Source organism: Dromaius novaehollandiae, chromosome 5 (genome assembly GCF_036370855.1).
Source record: "Dromaius novaehollandiae isolate bDroNov1 chromosome 5, bDroNov1.hap1, whole genome shotgun sequence".
Lineage (NCBI taxonomy): Eukaryota > Metazoa > Chordata > Aves > Casuariiformes > Dromaiidae > Dromaius > Dromaius novaehollandiae.
Window position 1 is genome coordinate 9,968,570 of NC_088102.1, and position 13,497 is coordinate 9,982,066.

Consider the following 13,497-nt stretch of genomic DNA (forward strand, 5'->3'; position numbering starts at 1 on the left):
TAACTGATAATTTCCAAAATTATGTAAATTGTGTGAATTTTTTCTGTAACAATTAACAGAAAAAATATAGGGGAAAGATTCTGTAAATACCAGTTGAATGACCTTTGTAGTTTTTCAGCAAGTATGCATATAGCTGGCTGTGTGAGATGTGTAGTACATAGAAAACAGTACTTATTTACAGAAGAATACTTTGCTGTCCCATCAACCGAATGCACAATTTGCAAATGGTATTATCACTGTTAAATCCTCTTTCTATATTACAAAGATATTTCTTAACTAAGTCCAGTCAAAGTTTTGGATTTCATATTTTACTATCACTTTAAGAAAAAGTAGTGGTAGGAATTTTTTGGAAATTGGAAAGTGTATATTCCTTTCATCCTTGCAAAATAAGGTTGTTACAGACTTTTGAGGGAAAACACAATTTAGTGAAAATTTTGAAAAATAGGCAGCCAAACTCAATAATATTATAAGAATTTAGGTAAAGCTCATAACAGTTTAATACTTGATTGAAATGTTGTCCGTTAAATTAAATATGCTAATAGCAGCTTGTTTTTGAAATCTCTACCTATTAGCAATTGTTTGCTTTATTGGAGTTAACTTGGTACTAGAAGAGCCCATCTGTATCTCAAGTTATAACCTTAAGTTATATGCTGACCTGGCAGTAAAATGATGTTAGTGAGAAGAGTCATAAATTTGACCTCTGTGCATATCATGTTTCTTAATGCAAGCACCATATCCTTATTCTTTATAGTGTAGATTTCTGCATGCTACTGTGTTTTGCTGTGGAATAAAGCACATGTGATATGTATATGCAGTTGCTCTTAATGATGATGTACATGAAAAGCAGAAAAACAGACAGGAAGGAGATTTTACTTATATTAATGTATTCAAATATGCTTAACTTTCATGTTTTAAAAATTTCATTCAAAGGTAAGTGATCTTACTGATAGTTGAATGCCAAGCTAAACTACAACAGCTCCATTGTTGAAAAGTACACACAAAAAACAAACTGTGACCTGAAAAGTAAACTTCCAGAGGATTATAAGAGAAAGTTTACTTACACATCAGGTATCTTAGTTGTAATTGTTCTGGCAGTTGATGTACATAAAATGAACAAAGTGGCTTGGCCCAGTATTGCATTAACAGTTGAATAAATTAATGTGTTCTCCATTGTTTATTTTACCTCCTAAAGTGTGAAAAAATTGCACCTTTGAACAGTAAACTCTATTGCCACCACCATCTGTTTGCAGTTTCGTTGCAAACTCCTACCAGAATAACCCTCACTTTGAAGAGAAAATTGATATGGGTTGTAAAAATTATAGCCTGTGACCTTAGGTTTTATGTCCCTTTAGGTATCCCTGGTGTGGTCTGTACTGATACGTATTATGACTTCTTCAAGGAGTAATTCAGTGTCTTCTAACTAATTTCAGATAGGAAATCAAGTCCATGCCTCAAGGTGTCTGCTGTCACACAGAGCTGAGCACCTTTACCCCTTGTTCAAGATCCTTGTGCACAAAGTGTGTAGCACAGAGCACCGCAGATTTGCCTTGCCCAAAAACCGCTGTGTCAGCTTGAGCTGTCGCGCTAGCGTGTAGGACCAGTTGTCCCCATGAGCCTCGCTAGACTTAGTTTTAATTGTGAGATTATTAATACTGTCAATGAAGGCCTATTAGTGACAGTCGTTTGTGTTTTCGACGTAAAATTCATTTTTATAGGTTGTTGAAAAGTCATCAGTCTGTATTTTTGGATGCCGTTCCCCAAGACACTAAAAACAGTGTTTTCTAACTGAAACATTTAAATACTGGTAAGTTTAAAAACTGCAAAGCACCATTATTTGTAATCATGATGCTTTTAAGATAAACATTCTGGATAGTTTAGTAACGAAATCTTACAAGCTTTGTTTAAAAAACAAACACCTCCCCTTTCCTCTTGAGCTTAAACAGTGGCTTGTTTGAAAAACAGTAAAATTCCATAACACTTAAAATCTTTTGAAGTAGTTCTTCAACATCAGCAAGTAATTCTGCAAATTGCTTTTGAAGATGAGGCTTCATTTACTTCAGCATGTGCAGTCTGATGGAGTCGATTAGTGGGTGTGGACTAAAATTGTAATTTAGGCTTTTTTGTGTGCATGTGTCTTTCTCTTAAGCACTCCTTATCAGACGGATCTCTCTACTCTTGGAATAATTTTGGCTAGACCAAGGCTATTTGGTTTAATAGTCATTGGTGAAAATGTAATATATATATAATGCTGTAACATTGATGCTAGCTACTAAAAATGAAAATTTAATCACCTTTTTTGTAGGGCATATTTTTTCCCAGTTCTCTGAAGCAGCTCGCTGCATCGTTACACAGATGCCAGCGATGGGGTAGGGGTCAGAGCAGAGATGTGCAGTTTGGGTAGAAAGGAGAGCAGCCTGGATTTAGATTGTCTTACGCAGTTATGGAGCTGTACCCTCACACCGAGTGAGTTTCACAGAAATCCTTCTAATTTAAATTAGTAGTTATTTAACGTACCTAAGACGGTTCACTAATATGGATACATGTCTGCAGAAGGGGAGGAAAGAGGGCCAGCTGCTCAACTTGTGCGAATTAAAATAATTTTATTGATTTTTTTTTTGAGCTGCATGTTTTTATGCCAGTTGAAAGTACTTCCTTTCGTTTTGAAAGATATGTAATACTTTCTATAAAATATATAATTATATAAAGAGAAGACAGCTTTTTTCCTGTTTATTACAAATCAAACCTTTAAAGTAGGCAAAAACTGTGATAAGTCATTATTGTAAACATTTAAACATTTTAAACAGTGTCCTGTTCAGAATAGTTCTTTTTCAGGCGAAAAAGTTGAATATGAATTGTCCTTGAATTTCTGACTTTTCTTTTGCACTATTGTGTGTGGATGAAGAATTTTAGATACAGCATGACAGCTCTCTAGTTTCTATAAATGAGAGAGAGATACTTAAAAAACCCCAGCCCTCTTCCCCGCAACTTATTAATTAAAGAAAGGTATTTTATGGGAAATAATGAAACTTTTAAAGCATATTGAAGAAGTATTTCATTTTCTTTGGAAACCTTTACAAGTCCAAATTTGCTTTAGCTGTCTTTCTCTTATAAATTCTGTTATTTATACAGATTTCATAATATCATGTTGACAGCTAATGCTTTATTTTTTTAACAAAAAAATTCCAAACCATGGGGTAGATGAATTTTTTTGACATATAAGCTGCTGGTTTATTATTATTGTTGTTTACATAATTTTTATGTGGCATAGTGCTGAAAGTACTATGAAATTTATTCAGACAGTGCAAGGTAATTTGATCAATAATTTTATGATATGATGGTGAAAAGCATAAAGTATTGGGACTTGAGACTGACCTGGAAATACAGCTTCTGCACACACATTGTTGTGACATTGGAAACATTAATGCATTGTCTGTATATAACAAAAATTATAGTGCATTAATAATTAAGTCAGCAAGAAATGGTCTGTATTAGATTATATATCCTGATATGTTTCCACTGAAAATTGCTGTAGATGTGACATCTGATTCCATTAACTGAAAAAAAGAAATGTAAGAAGGAAGTTTCAACTGATAGGGACACTTCTGCAGAGGGGGAAGAATTCATTTACAGAGGGATGAGGGCTTAGCTTGCAGCGTCCAGTATCTCCAGGCTCGCTAGGTTTATTACAGGGGAGGTCCGCTCTGTTTAAGCCAGGAACTGTGACTGGAAGAGAAGCAGCAGCTAATGCACATCTACTTCAGGGCAAATTTTCCCATCATAGGAAATATTTTATGAACCAAAAAGCACTGAATTACTAATGTGCTGCTCTTGCTAATTTACATATTGGCTGCTTTTATTGATCATAAAAATTGAGTATGACTGAAAAGCATTAAAGTAAAGCCAATTTAAGAAAATAAGGGTGACTGGAAACTGCAGAACTGGCTCAATTGGTGCAGATTTTTGTCTGTCTTGGTGAGTCTGTTACTTGGGTTCCCCAGCTGTACTGCTCATGTGGTTTATCGTGAAGAAAGCCCATCTACTAAAATGCTGAGTTTGGTGTTTCCCTGCCATGCAGGTCTGGGCAACAAGTAGTACTTCAGCAAGAGAGTATGTAGTGAATTTCCAGGTAGAAAGAGGCTATGCTGTGCACAGTAATATTAAAGAGTATAGATAAGTTTATAGAAGATGGGTTGAATTGGGAAATGACTGCAGTAGAAAAACAAGTTTTACACTTGTTTTTAAAGAAAAAAAAATACTCTCATACCTTAAAAAACAATTGAGAACAGAAGAAAGCAAAATCTGATTATCCCTCTAGGGAATTTTACTGCTTTGTTACATGTAAATGATTAAACAGGGACTGTATACTGGCTTGGCACTGCAGACTCCAGCTTAAGACCGTTATTTGCCAATTAATTCTCTTATCTATTTTTCTTTACCTGTAGTGTTACCATTTTATTGCACAATGAATGGTCATAATCCCTTTGCATTAAGGACATTAATTGCCTTTGTGTCTTAGAACTGTGGAAACAGAGTAAGTGGAGCAGTGAGGACAGAGTTATTTTTATGCTATAATTGCATCAACCTCAGGAGTTTTTCACAAACATGGAACATTTATTTCTTGGATGACTGCTTTAAATCCAGTCCAACTGGTAGAGGCTAGAGGATCATTACTGGTGTTTGTCATTTTAACTCTCATAACTTGTGCATGTGGCTTATCTATACCATAATGTATTTGCCTTTCTTCCTTAACTGCCTCTGTTTGTTTACACCAACTTTTGTCTGGGTTCTAACTGAATTGTAAGCTCACTGGGCAGGAACTGTTCCCACTACATATGTTTAGTGCATATCACAATGGGTCGCCAATACCCTTGTTGTCTCTCCTGTAAAGTAAACAATAAGAAGTTAATCATTGTCATGGAAAGATTTTTTTCTTCTTTAGTGACGTATGTGAAGTTGATTTGCTTGTTTTGGACATATGTATGCATTTCAGAGACCTCCAACATCTTAAGTGATCTGTCTGCTTACCCTTTAATCAGTCTCCTCAAAAGTCTGTAATACAGGGTGTGGACCCCTTGGAGATGATATTAGTGTGACTGTAAAGTACCTGGAACCTTAGTTACACTCTGTCCAAGCAGCAGTTTTCTGTGGATAAACATGGGAGATATGATTAGCCAGTGCCTTCAATTCAGTAGTTTTTCTGATTAGTAAATACTTTAAATAAGGGCAAATGAAATAAACAAAGTTGTAAGTAGAGTTTGGGTAAGTATATTTTCTGTTTCAGTCACGCTGTCTGTCCAGGGCTCATTAAAACAAGCCTGGCTGTTACTTAAATTGGTACAATTCTAGTACAACTTTTGATTTGTTGAATGGTCTGAACTTCCAATAGAGTAACTGCAAGAAATCTGTCACTGTAAAGCTGCATGTTGAGCAGTGATTTTAGACACCCTCATTTTTAACAGTTGCTTGATAATTACCACATATATTCTTAAGAGTAAACTGAAAACATGTTAGTATAACAAGTACAAGAATACCATCACAAAAATCCCTTAAAATGTATACCCCTTACCTCAAGAATAAACTGGTTCAAGAGCTTCTCAGGAGGTGGACCATATACTGGTGCTGCCCTCGGGGAGAAGAGGAAGGAAGGCATTCAAGCTGCCCCTAGTGAAGGGTAGAGGAAAACTCCCAGGTGACTTGTCTTAGAGCATATCCAGGATCTCTCACATGCATGGCCAGCATCACCATAGGATCAGAGTGCCAGTGAATGTTTCAAGGTTTCCTACTTTGGTGAAGAAGAGGCCTGGCCTGATAAGGAACACCAGGACAGTGCGGTGGGATGCAGCTCTGAAGCACTGGCTGGGCAGGCAGGAATGGGATGCAGTGCTAATACAAGGCCTGGAACCCAACTTTGCAGTAGCACCCCTAAAGGGATGTTAACACAGGTACATAGTGTGCTAACAGGAGAAGGAAATGATCAGCAAAGGGGACAGTCATGGAGATTAACAGAGCGTTGAGGCCGTGGAGTCATGTCTAATTTGTTGTTGTTTAACAAAACATTCACTTTATTACTATAGCTTGCCCTGTTTACCTTCTTTATTTGCTAGACTGAGGTGAGCTAAATCCTCTTGACTTTCTCCAGTAAGGGCAGCCATCTAGGAATGATCTGCAGATGCTGATTGCTATCCCAGAAATGGTCCTACTAAAAATGGTTAGCCTTTGCACATTTATTCTGACAGCTGTTTGGCCATGTTGTTTAGATGCTATATTCCCTAAGCAGGTGGAGGAAAGTAAGTATGGCTATATTCCAAGCAGAGTGAATCTTCAACCATTTTAGCAAGAGACAGAATGTAGTTTGGAACAAGAACTGGGAAGTATTCTGATTAGAGGCTGCGGAGAAGTCCGATTCACCTGTAATAGATGGTATGAACAAGGTCCTGCCTGTGACTTTGGCAATATGCAGGTGCAGGGAGAGTATTAGAAAATGGTTTCAGGGATAGAGGGAGGACAGAGAATGTGGCCATCAGATATGGACGGTGTCATAAAGAGCTCTCTGCTTGTAGGAGACATATCTGCTGAAGTCACATCCACTGTCAAACACTGGCTTTGCAGCAGACAGTTGTCCTGTAATCACTTGAACTGAGAGGGATCAAGTTCTTGGGTAGACTGTAAAGCATATAGCATACTGTAGTAATTCTGATAAAGTTGTCAATGCCAGCATCAAGTCAGTCTTGTAGGCAAGGTGAACAGGATGGGTGACACACTAATGTGGCACATTCAAATAGTGTAGATATGGTCATTTGTGCTTGCTTTTGCAGGGGAAAAAAAGGACTATGTTTAATTTGAATGCTACCTTGTCTTTTGATGTGCTTCAACTGCCTTTTCTCAAAGACTGGAAGATTATTCTGGGGAAGCATTGCTGTATGCTTCCTCTATTCTTAAGTTTACCTTTAGGCATCCACTATTAGAGACATGATACTGGGCAAGATGGACATTTCATCTGACCTGATATGGCTTTCTTATGCAATTTGTGCTTATGTAAGTAATCTGTCTTCTGTGTAATATGAAACCAAGTTGTCTCACATGCTGCCTCTCCTGGAATACAGCTTTATTAATTTACACATACTATATGCACTGGTTCAGCGTTGCAACATGACAGAACCTGATCACTGAGCACAGAAGTGGAGTGTGATTACTTTGTGATTAAAGATTTACCAAATCAAATTTATGATAAACGATGTTGTTGGAGTACCAGAACTGCCATTCTAAACAGATAAAAACTAATATAAAATACTGCTGACATATTTGTCTTTGTAAAACATCACAGGAAACATTTCCTATTTGAAGGATAATTGTTTAAATCTGTTTCAAATGTAATAATACATTCCTTTCTTCTTGCCATCATCGGTGTTCAGATCTCACAGTGATCTATTACAGTTACTTCTCCCACTTCATTGAAAGATACTTTGATCATTCCTTAGACATTAGAAAATGGACTATTTTTTAAATATACAAATACATATTTATTAAAGTGATGGAGATTAAGCATTTGAGATTTTTTGTTTTTCACAAAGATGCTTCCGGTTTTTGGGGGCAACCTTGATCATTGCTACCTTTAATTCTTTGCAACTATCTGTAGTTGTGATGATAGCAGAGCATTATCAAAGCAGAAGCCAGGATATATGGAATGGAACAGTTTAGTGTAACAAGTAATCATGGCTACTTGGCTTTTAAAAGCATGAATCTTTGATCAGTTTCTGCAATTAATTTCGTTGTCTTATAGAAAATATAAGATAGAGATATTACATACAGCTTGACATAGTTGGTTGGAAACTGGCTAGAATTAATGTTCTGTAAAGTATGTAAAGCAGCATAAGAACCATTGGTAACTGTTTACATGCTATTAATAATTAGCAACCTTCATACTAGTCTGTTAGGAAAGAACCGCACATTGGATACAATAGAAACTCAACTCCATACGGTTGGGTTCAAATTACATTTGACTTGGACAATAAGGCATGAATGGTGCTCATTTGAGTTTCTGCCACTGTAAACAATGAGATGTTGGAATGTTTCATTTGTTTATTGATTTATTTATTTGGACAGGTGCAAGTTGATCATATAAAATGGATTTTTATTCAAATAGGGCCAGAAAATAGCTTAACAACGTTTTCCAGTCAGAGCATATGATAACCAGCATCATGAACGGATAGATTCAAATTAATTTAGCCTGTGGCTGGTTTTGAATTGAGGTCTTCAACTACTCAAAAACAAAACTATGTTCTGGAGAAAATGTTTTGTGTGTTCTGCAGCCACTTAGAAAATAGAGAATACAGAATTATTTTTTGATTAATTTCTTTTTTACATAGTCAGTCTCCTTTATTTTCTGTTAAAGATCATGTGCATGTATGTGAGGTAGATTCTGTTAATGTTAATGGGGTTCATCCATGAGAAGAGGGCATTCAGATCTGATGGATCCCATCTGGATGAGGTTTGTTCTCCAGGGTATAATTTTCCTTGGCTATTTGAAACTCTTTCATGAGTGCTTCATGGCAATCAGGTTCTATAATTTGCAGAATGATGTCAGGAAGAAAGGGCCAGGAGGATTATTGCCAGGATCATACCATAGGAAGTAGTATCACAGGATTAAATTAATCCTAGGATAGCGTTAATTCAGGCTTTTCTTTTTTTTTTTCTTTTTCTTTTTCTTTTCTTTTTTTTTTTTTTTGGTCTTCTCCATCAGCTGGACACCCACATTTCGCCCAAGCTGACACTACAAAGGCAGAAAGGATGGGAGCATATCTTACCATTTGGGGCAGGGGAAGGTTGAAGCTGGAGAACCAATATGATGGTACATGCAGAAGATGTTATCTCTAGTCCACAGTTTCCCAAACTACTCATGTCAAATAACAAATTGCACAGTAATCTGCAAACAAGAGAAAATCCCACAAATAAAGCCTTTTAGGTAGAATTAAACCTACAAAAGGGTTGAGAGGACCTTATACAGTTAATAACTTAAATTTTTCTTGCTACACAACATTGGTCTATTAAGTTCATACTATTAAGTTCAAGTGTTGCAAGTACGTGCAGTGTCCCAGTGCTTTCAAAGCTGTTTCTGTATCTCTCACCAGGTGAAACAGATTGGATATACACTCCACTTGATGAACAAGGGCTTTAATGTTTCAGTTCACATTGAGAATTTGTTGTCTTTATTTCTCTTTCAACATAATGTTGCCTTTAAACAATGACATGGCTTCTCCTTCGATCCACGCGTGTGATTCCTGTCAGTGCTAACAGAAGTTATGTGCAGACACTGATGGAAGAGTAGACTAGAGTTTCTCTTGAGGTGAACAACTGTTTATAATTAGAGCTGTGGGAATGAAGGAAAACCCAGCTAGCAAGCAAACAGTCACTCTTCCAGAAAGCTTGGTAAACTCATAAAGCTCAGGAGCTTAATCTCTGAACCAGAGTGCTTGTTATCTAATCCCCACCAGCTGTTGTGTACTTGGTAGCCATGACATCTGTAATAGAGCTGAAGGGCTTGTCTATATTGGTTGGCACCTTTACCCACCAACTGAACTTGATTCTTCTTTCATTGCTCACATTTACCTGCTTTAAACCATTAACCGGTTGCTCAGGGTTTGATCATCCATTTAAGGACACTTTATAATAGATAGCTTCTACTGCTCTTCACATTAGGCACATTTTAGACATCTAGGTTTTCAGCAGATCTGTTTTTTGCCTTGCTGATAAGAGAAAAGTAGCAACCAAAAGGATTTCCTTTGGTTGAATGCAGATTTCTTATACAGACTTCAAACTGACCTTGGAGAGAAATCTCTGAGTCATATTTGAGCTGAAAAATATTGATACAGTTCTAAAAAATATGATACAGCATTGTATATGGGTCTCTGTTAACTGCTATGTATGTATTCACATATATGATTAGAGAACACAGAATACACATGTAAGCAAATGTGGGCATAGTCTTTTTAACTGTGGAAAAAACATTTGTTTTTATGGGTCAGTTTCAGCTGTGCTACAGTAAGTTTAATTCTTTTTAAGGTATCAGAGGACAGAGGTTGGTCCAAGATAACTTACAAGTAGTTGTGTGAACAGTAGCACAGCAGCTACTGAGAATCACTGTTAATAAGATGTCCGAACAGAGACATAAATCTGTTGCAAACGTGTTCAGCAGTTCTATGCCTACCTGGTTTCTGATAGTTCAAAACCAACATTACATTACTTGCGGGACGGTTTTTGCCAGTATATGTCATAATGCTGGAGACAGAAACCCAAATCATGAAATACATCTACTAGATGGGCTTGAACTCTCTCAGTCTTGAAAAAATAATTCATTTTATGTCTCCCAATTCTTGGGTGAGCGCTGTAACTTAAGCCTACGGTATAAAAAAAATAGAAACCACCACCACAAGCAGGGCTGAACAAAAGCAGTTGGGTAGGCTGTCTTACGTTGAATGGAATGCTGTCACTTTGTGTTAGACAGACCATGGACAAAACTACAATTTGGGGTCTTTTAGGGGGTTAGAGGGAATGATGTCTTGTTCTTGGATCCCAAATGGGTTTGGTTAGGAGGTAAATGCTGAGCTGATCTGTCCAGCTACAAAAACAACACTACTGGGCAGGCACCATGGAAGAACTTGCATCCATGCATTATTTTACAGGTGAAAACTCTTAGCTTCCTAGCACCTGAGTGATTAGATGGAGGTTTTGAAGTTGTTGCTATGGTGAGAATTGGGTTCAAAGTCTACCTTAGTTTCTCTTTAGCTGTCAGTGTGATGTTGTGGATCGAAGCTTTTGATCTGCTCGTGACAGTTCTCAACTTCTGCAATACTTATCATCAAAATCCGGGATAATGTTCTTATAGATAAAACCAACTATACCAAGTCTTGCAAGAAATTCTTGTTAAAGTGTTACTTAATTTCATTTCAGTCAGTTTTCACTTGGAATTCATTTCATTGATGCACTTTTTTTTTCTCTCCCCAGAATGGCACTAAGAAGGTCTGGGACTGTATGAGGACACATGACAGGTAACGGGTGGAATTACACTATTTCCTTTTGCCTTTATGTTGTATTTCACTCCATATTTTCTTCGATAGGCCAAATCCTACTGTGCTGAGTCTCTTCTTTGTCCTCCAACTTACTCTTAAAGTCTCACTTCTTGTGTAATTGTTGAGTTGCAGATGCAACTCAACTATTTTAGATAGAATTAGCAGAAATTTTAGTATCTACTCATGGTTTCTTGTGTCTTTGAGTATTTTTGTCATTTTTGTCTGCCTTTTGAGATATTAGAATGTGAGCATACTGATTACTTTAAATGTATTGCACATTTTCATGCTTATATAGAAGGTGGAACTAAAAGTTTGGATTGTATGAAATTTTCTTCTTTGTGAATTTATTACCTGAGGGAAGGACTGTGCCCCCCACATACGGAGACTTAACTCTGCTATTTGTGCCATTAAATGTCTGTGACCATACTTTCCTCAACTGTGAATGTACAGTGGTGGATAACATCCTAATATAGAGACTGCTGAAAAGTAATCTAAACTTTCGGCCATCCTGTTCGGTTTTGTTACATGCAATTATTTGGAATAAGGTAACCTCTGTTTTAGGTTTGAACAAATTCTAGTGTTACACTAACTTTTTCCCCCCATTATTGCTATATAACGATAATGTTTCAGGCAAAGCCTAATTCAAGTAACTTTGAAAATGTTTGAATACTTTTGTGCCATTCGTTCTATATGCCAAAACCTTCTCCTAAGCACACAGGAAGAAATGGATGGTCGGTGACTTTATTCAGTCTTTCAAGTTGTATTTATCTTATCAGGGAAGAAAAGGAGTAACTCTGGACTTCAAAGATCAGTTGATACAAAATAATAACAAATAAGGAATATGTGAAACAGACCCAATCTCAGATTTATTGAATACTAAAATATTCATTTGTCTGTTCTGATTGTATTAAGATTTAATCTAGCCACTGAAAATTTAGTTAGCTGAAAAATACAGATAAAGCAAAGGTAACAACTTTTTTTCCCTAGGAAAAAGCTTTTCTTACTCTATTAAATGTAAAAAAATGAAGCAATGTACTAATAGCAAAAGATATTATGACTCGTAACTGGACTCATGGTTAGAGTATTCTTCTAGTGTGTGAAATAAGTTGGTAAAATCAATTGCACTTTGGAATTTTTTCTCTGTCAGAACCCTTTAAATCCTTACAGTGAGTGGTTTTTATGTGTAGATACCTGAGATTCATATAAAGTGGTGGCAACTTTTTTTTATCAAAATAAAGATTATGAGGGTAAAAGTTCCAAGAATACTAGGAAAATATTAGATTGATTAAAAATGCTTATAATATTTGAGAATAAGGACAGAAAAAGGAGTGATATTTTAATACAGAAGTTCACACTTGCTTTTTGGAATTTGCCTTGAAGACAGTTTTGTCTTTGCACTTTTTCTGTCCATATGGGCATGTGCCTAGATTTATGGTCAGAGGTAAAAAGGCTGAAATGATAATTGATTCTTGGAAATGTAATACATGCCCTGTATTTTCAAGCAAGTGAATCCAGCCTTAAGTCACAGTGAGAAGAAGAACGTGACTTCTGAACGAATAAATTATTGTATTATTATTTTTATTTTAACTTTAGGTTATCATTGTTAGTATATGCAGCTGAGTGGGGTAAATATTAAAGGATCAGTTTTTCCAAGAACTTCTTGGGAACAGTATTTCTGAAGGACTTTGGTGGACATTTTTAAAATAGTTGAGAACATAACTGTATAAAAAGGCTACAGCCACATGTCGTGCCAGTCATCTCTGGTCACATAACATTTGTTAGCTTCAGATGTACAACAGCTGCCATCCTAACTTACTAGTGACTACTGTTGTACTGTAGAATGTGTAACACTCTTTCACAAGTAAATTCATTGCAACTTCTGAAAATGAAGGAATAACATGAGCTTTCTGTATAGAATACCCATGTTTTTGCATAAATTCTCTTTATGAATATGAAGCCAATTATTACCATATAGACTAGTCATGTTCAAGATCCTTTATAATGCATTAAAGCCGCACATTTGTATTTCAGTAGGACAGTTGTGAGGCTAGTTACATGGCTAAGCATTCCCTGGTAAGCTGTTGCTTCTGTGTAATTGTCTGATGACCTCTGGTTTTGTGCCACCAAATAATTGTGCTTCATTCTGGTCTAAATTTTGTATTTGTGCTATAGTTATTGTATTTTATTTTATAAACAACTGGCTTCACCATTAATACTGTGAAAACTGTTCACATTTGTTCTGGAACATTAAACAAACACATACACAAATATTATAACTGAAATAATAGCTTTTTCTTTTCAGTATTCTTAAGTAGTTCTTACACATTTAAACTAAAATCATAATTTTGCACACAGTGGCATGTAGTTTTTCCCTTTTTCAGTGTTTAAAAATAAGATATTAAAGTAATTATGTTATAATGTGTTCATATAG

General features: G+C 36.2%; 1 protein-coding gene across 3 annotated transcripts in view; it reads left to right on the forward strand.

The window, feature by feature from the left end:
- NUDT14 (nudix hydrolase 14) overlaps positions 1 to 13,497 on the forward strand; it is a 63,630-nt gene that overhangs the window by 18,441 nt on the left and 31,692 nt on the right. For all 3 annotated transcript variants that reach the window (XM_064511974.1, XM_026114101.2, XM_064511973.1), the window contains one exon: positions 11,002 to 11,045. In XM_064511974.1, coding sequence (XP_064368044.1) covers positions 11,002 to 11,045 — 44 coding nt within the window. The remainder of the gene's footprint in view (positions 1 to 11,001; positions 11,046 to 13,497) is intronic.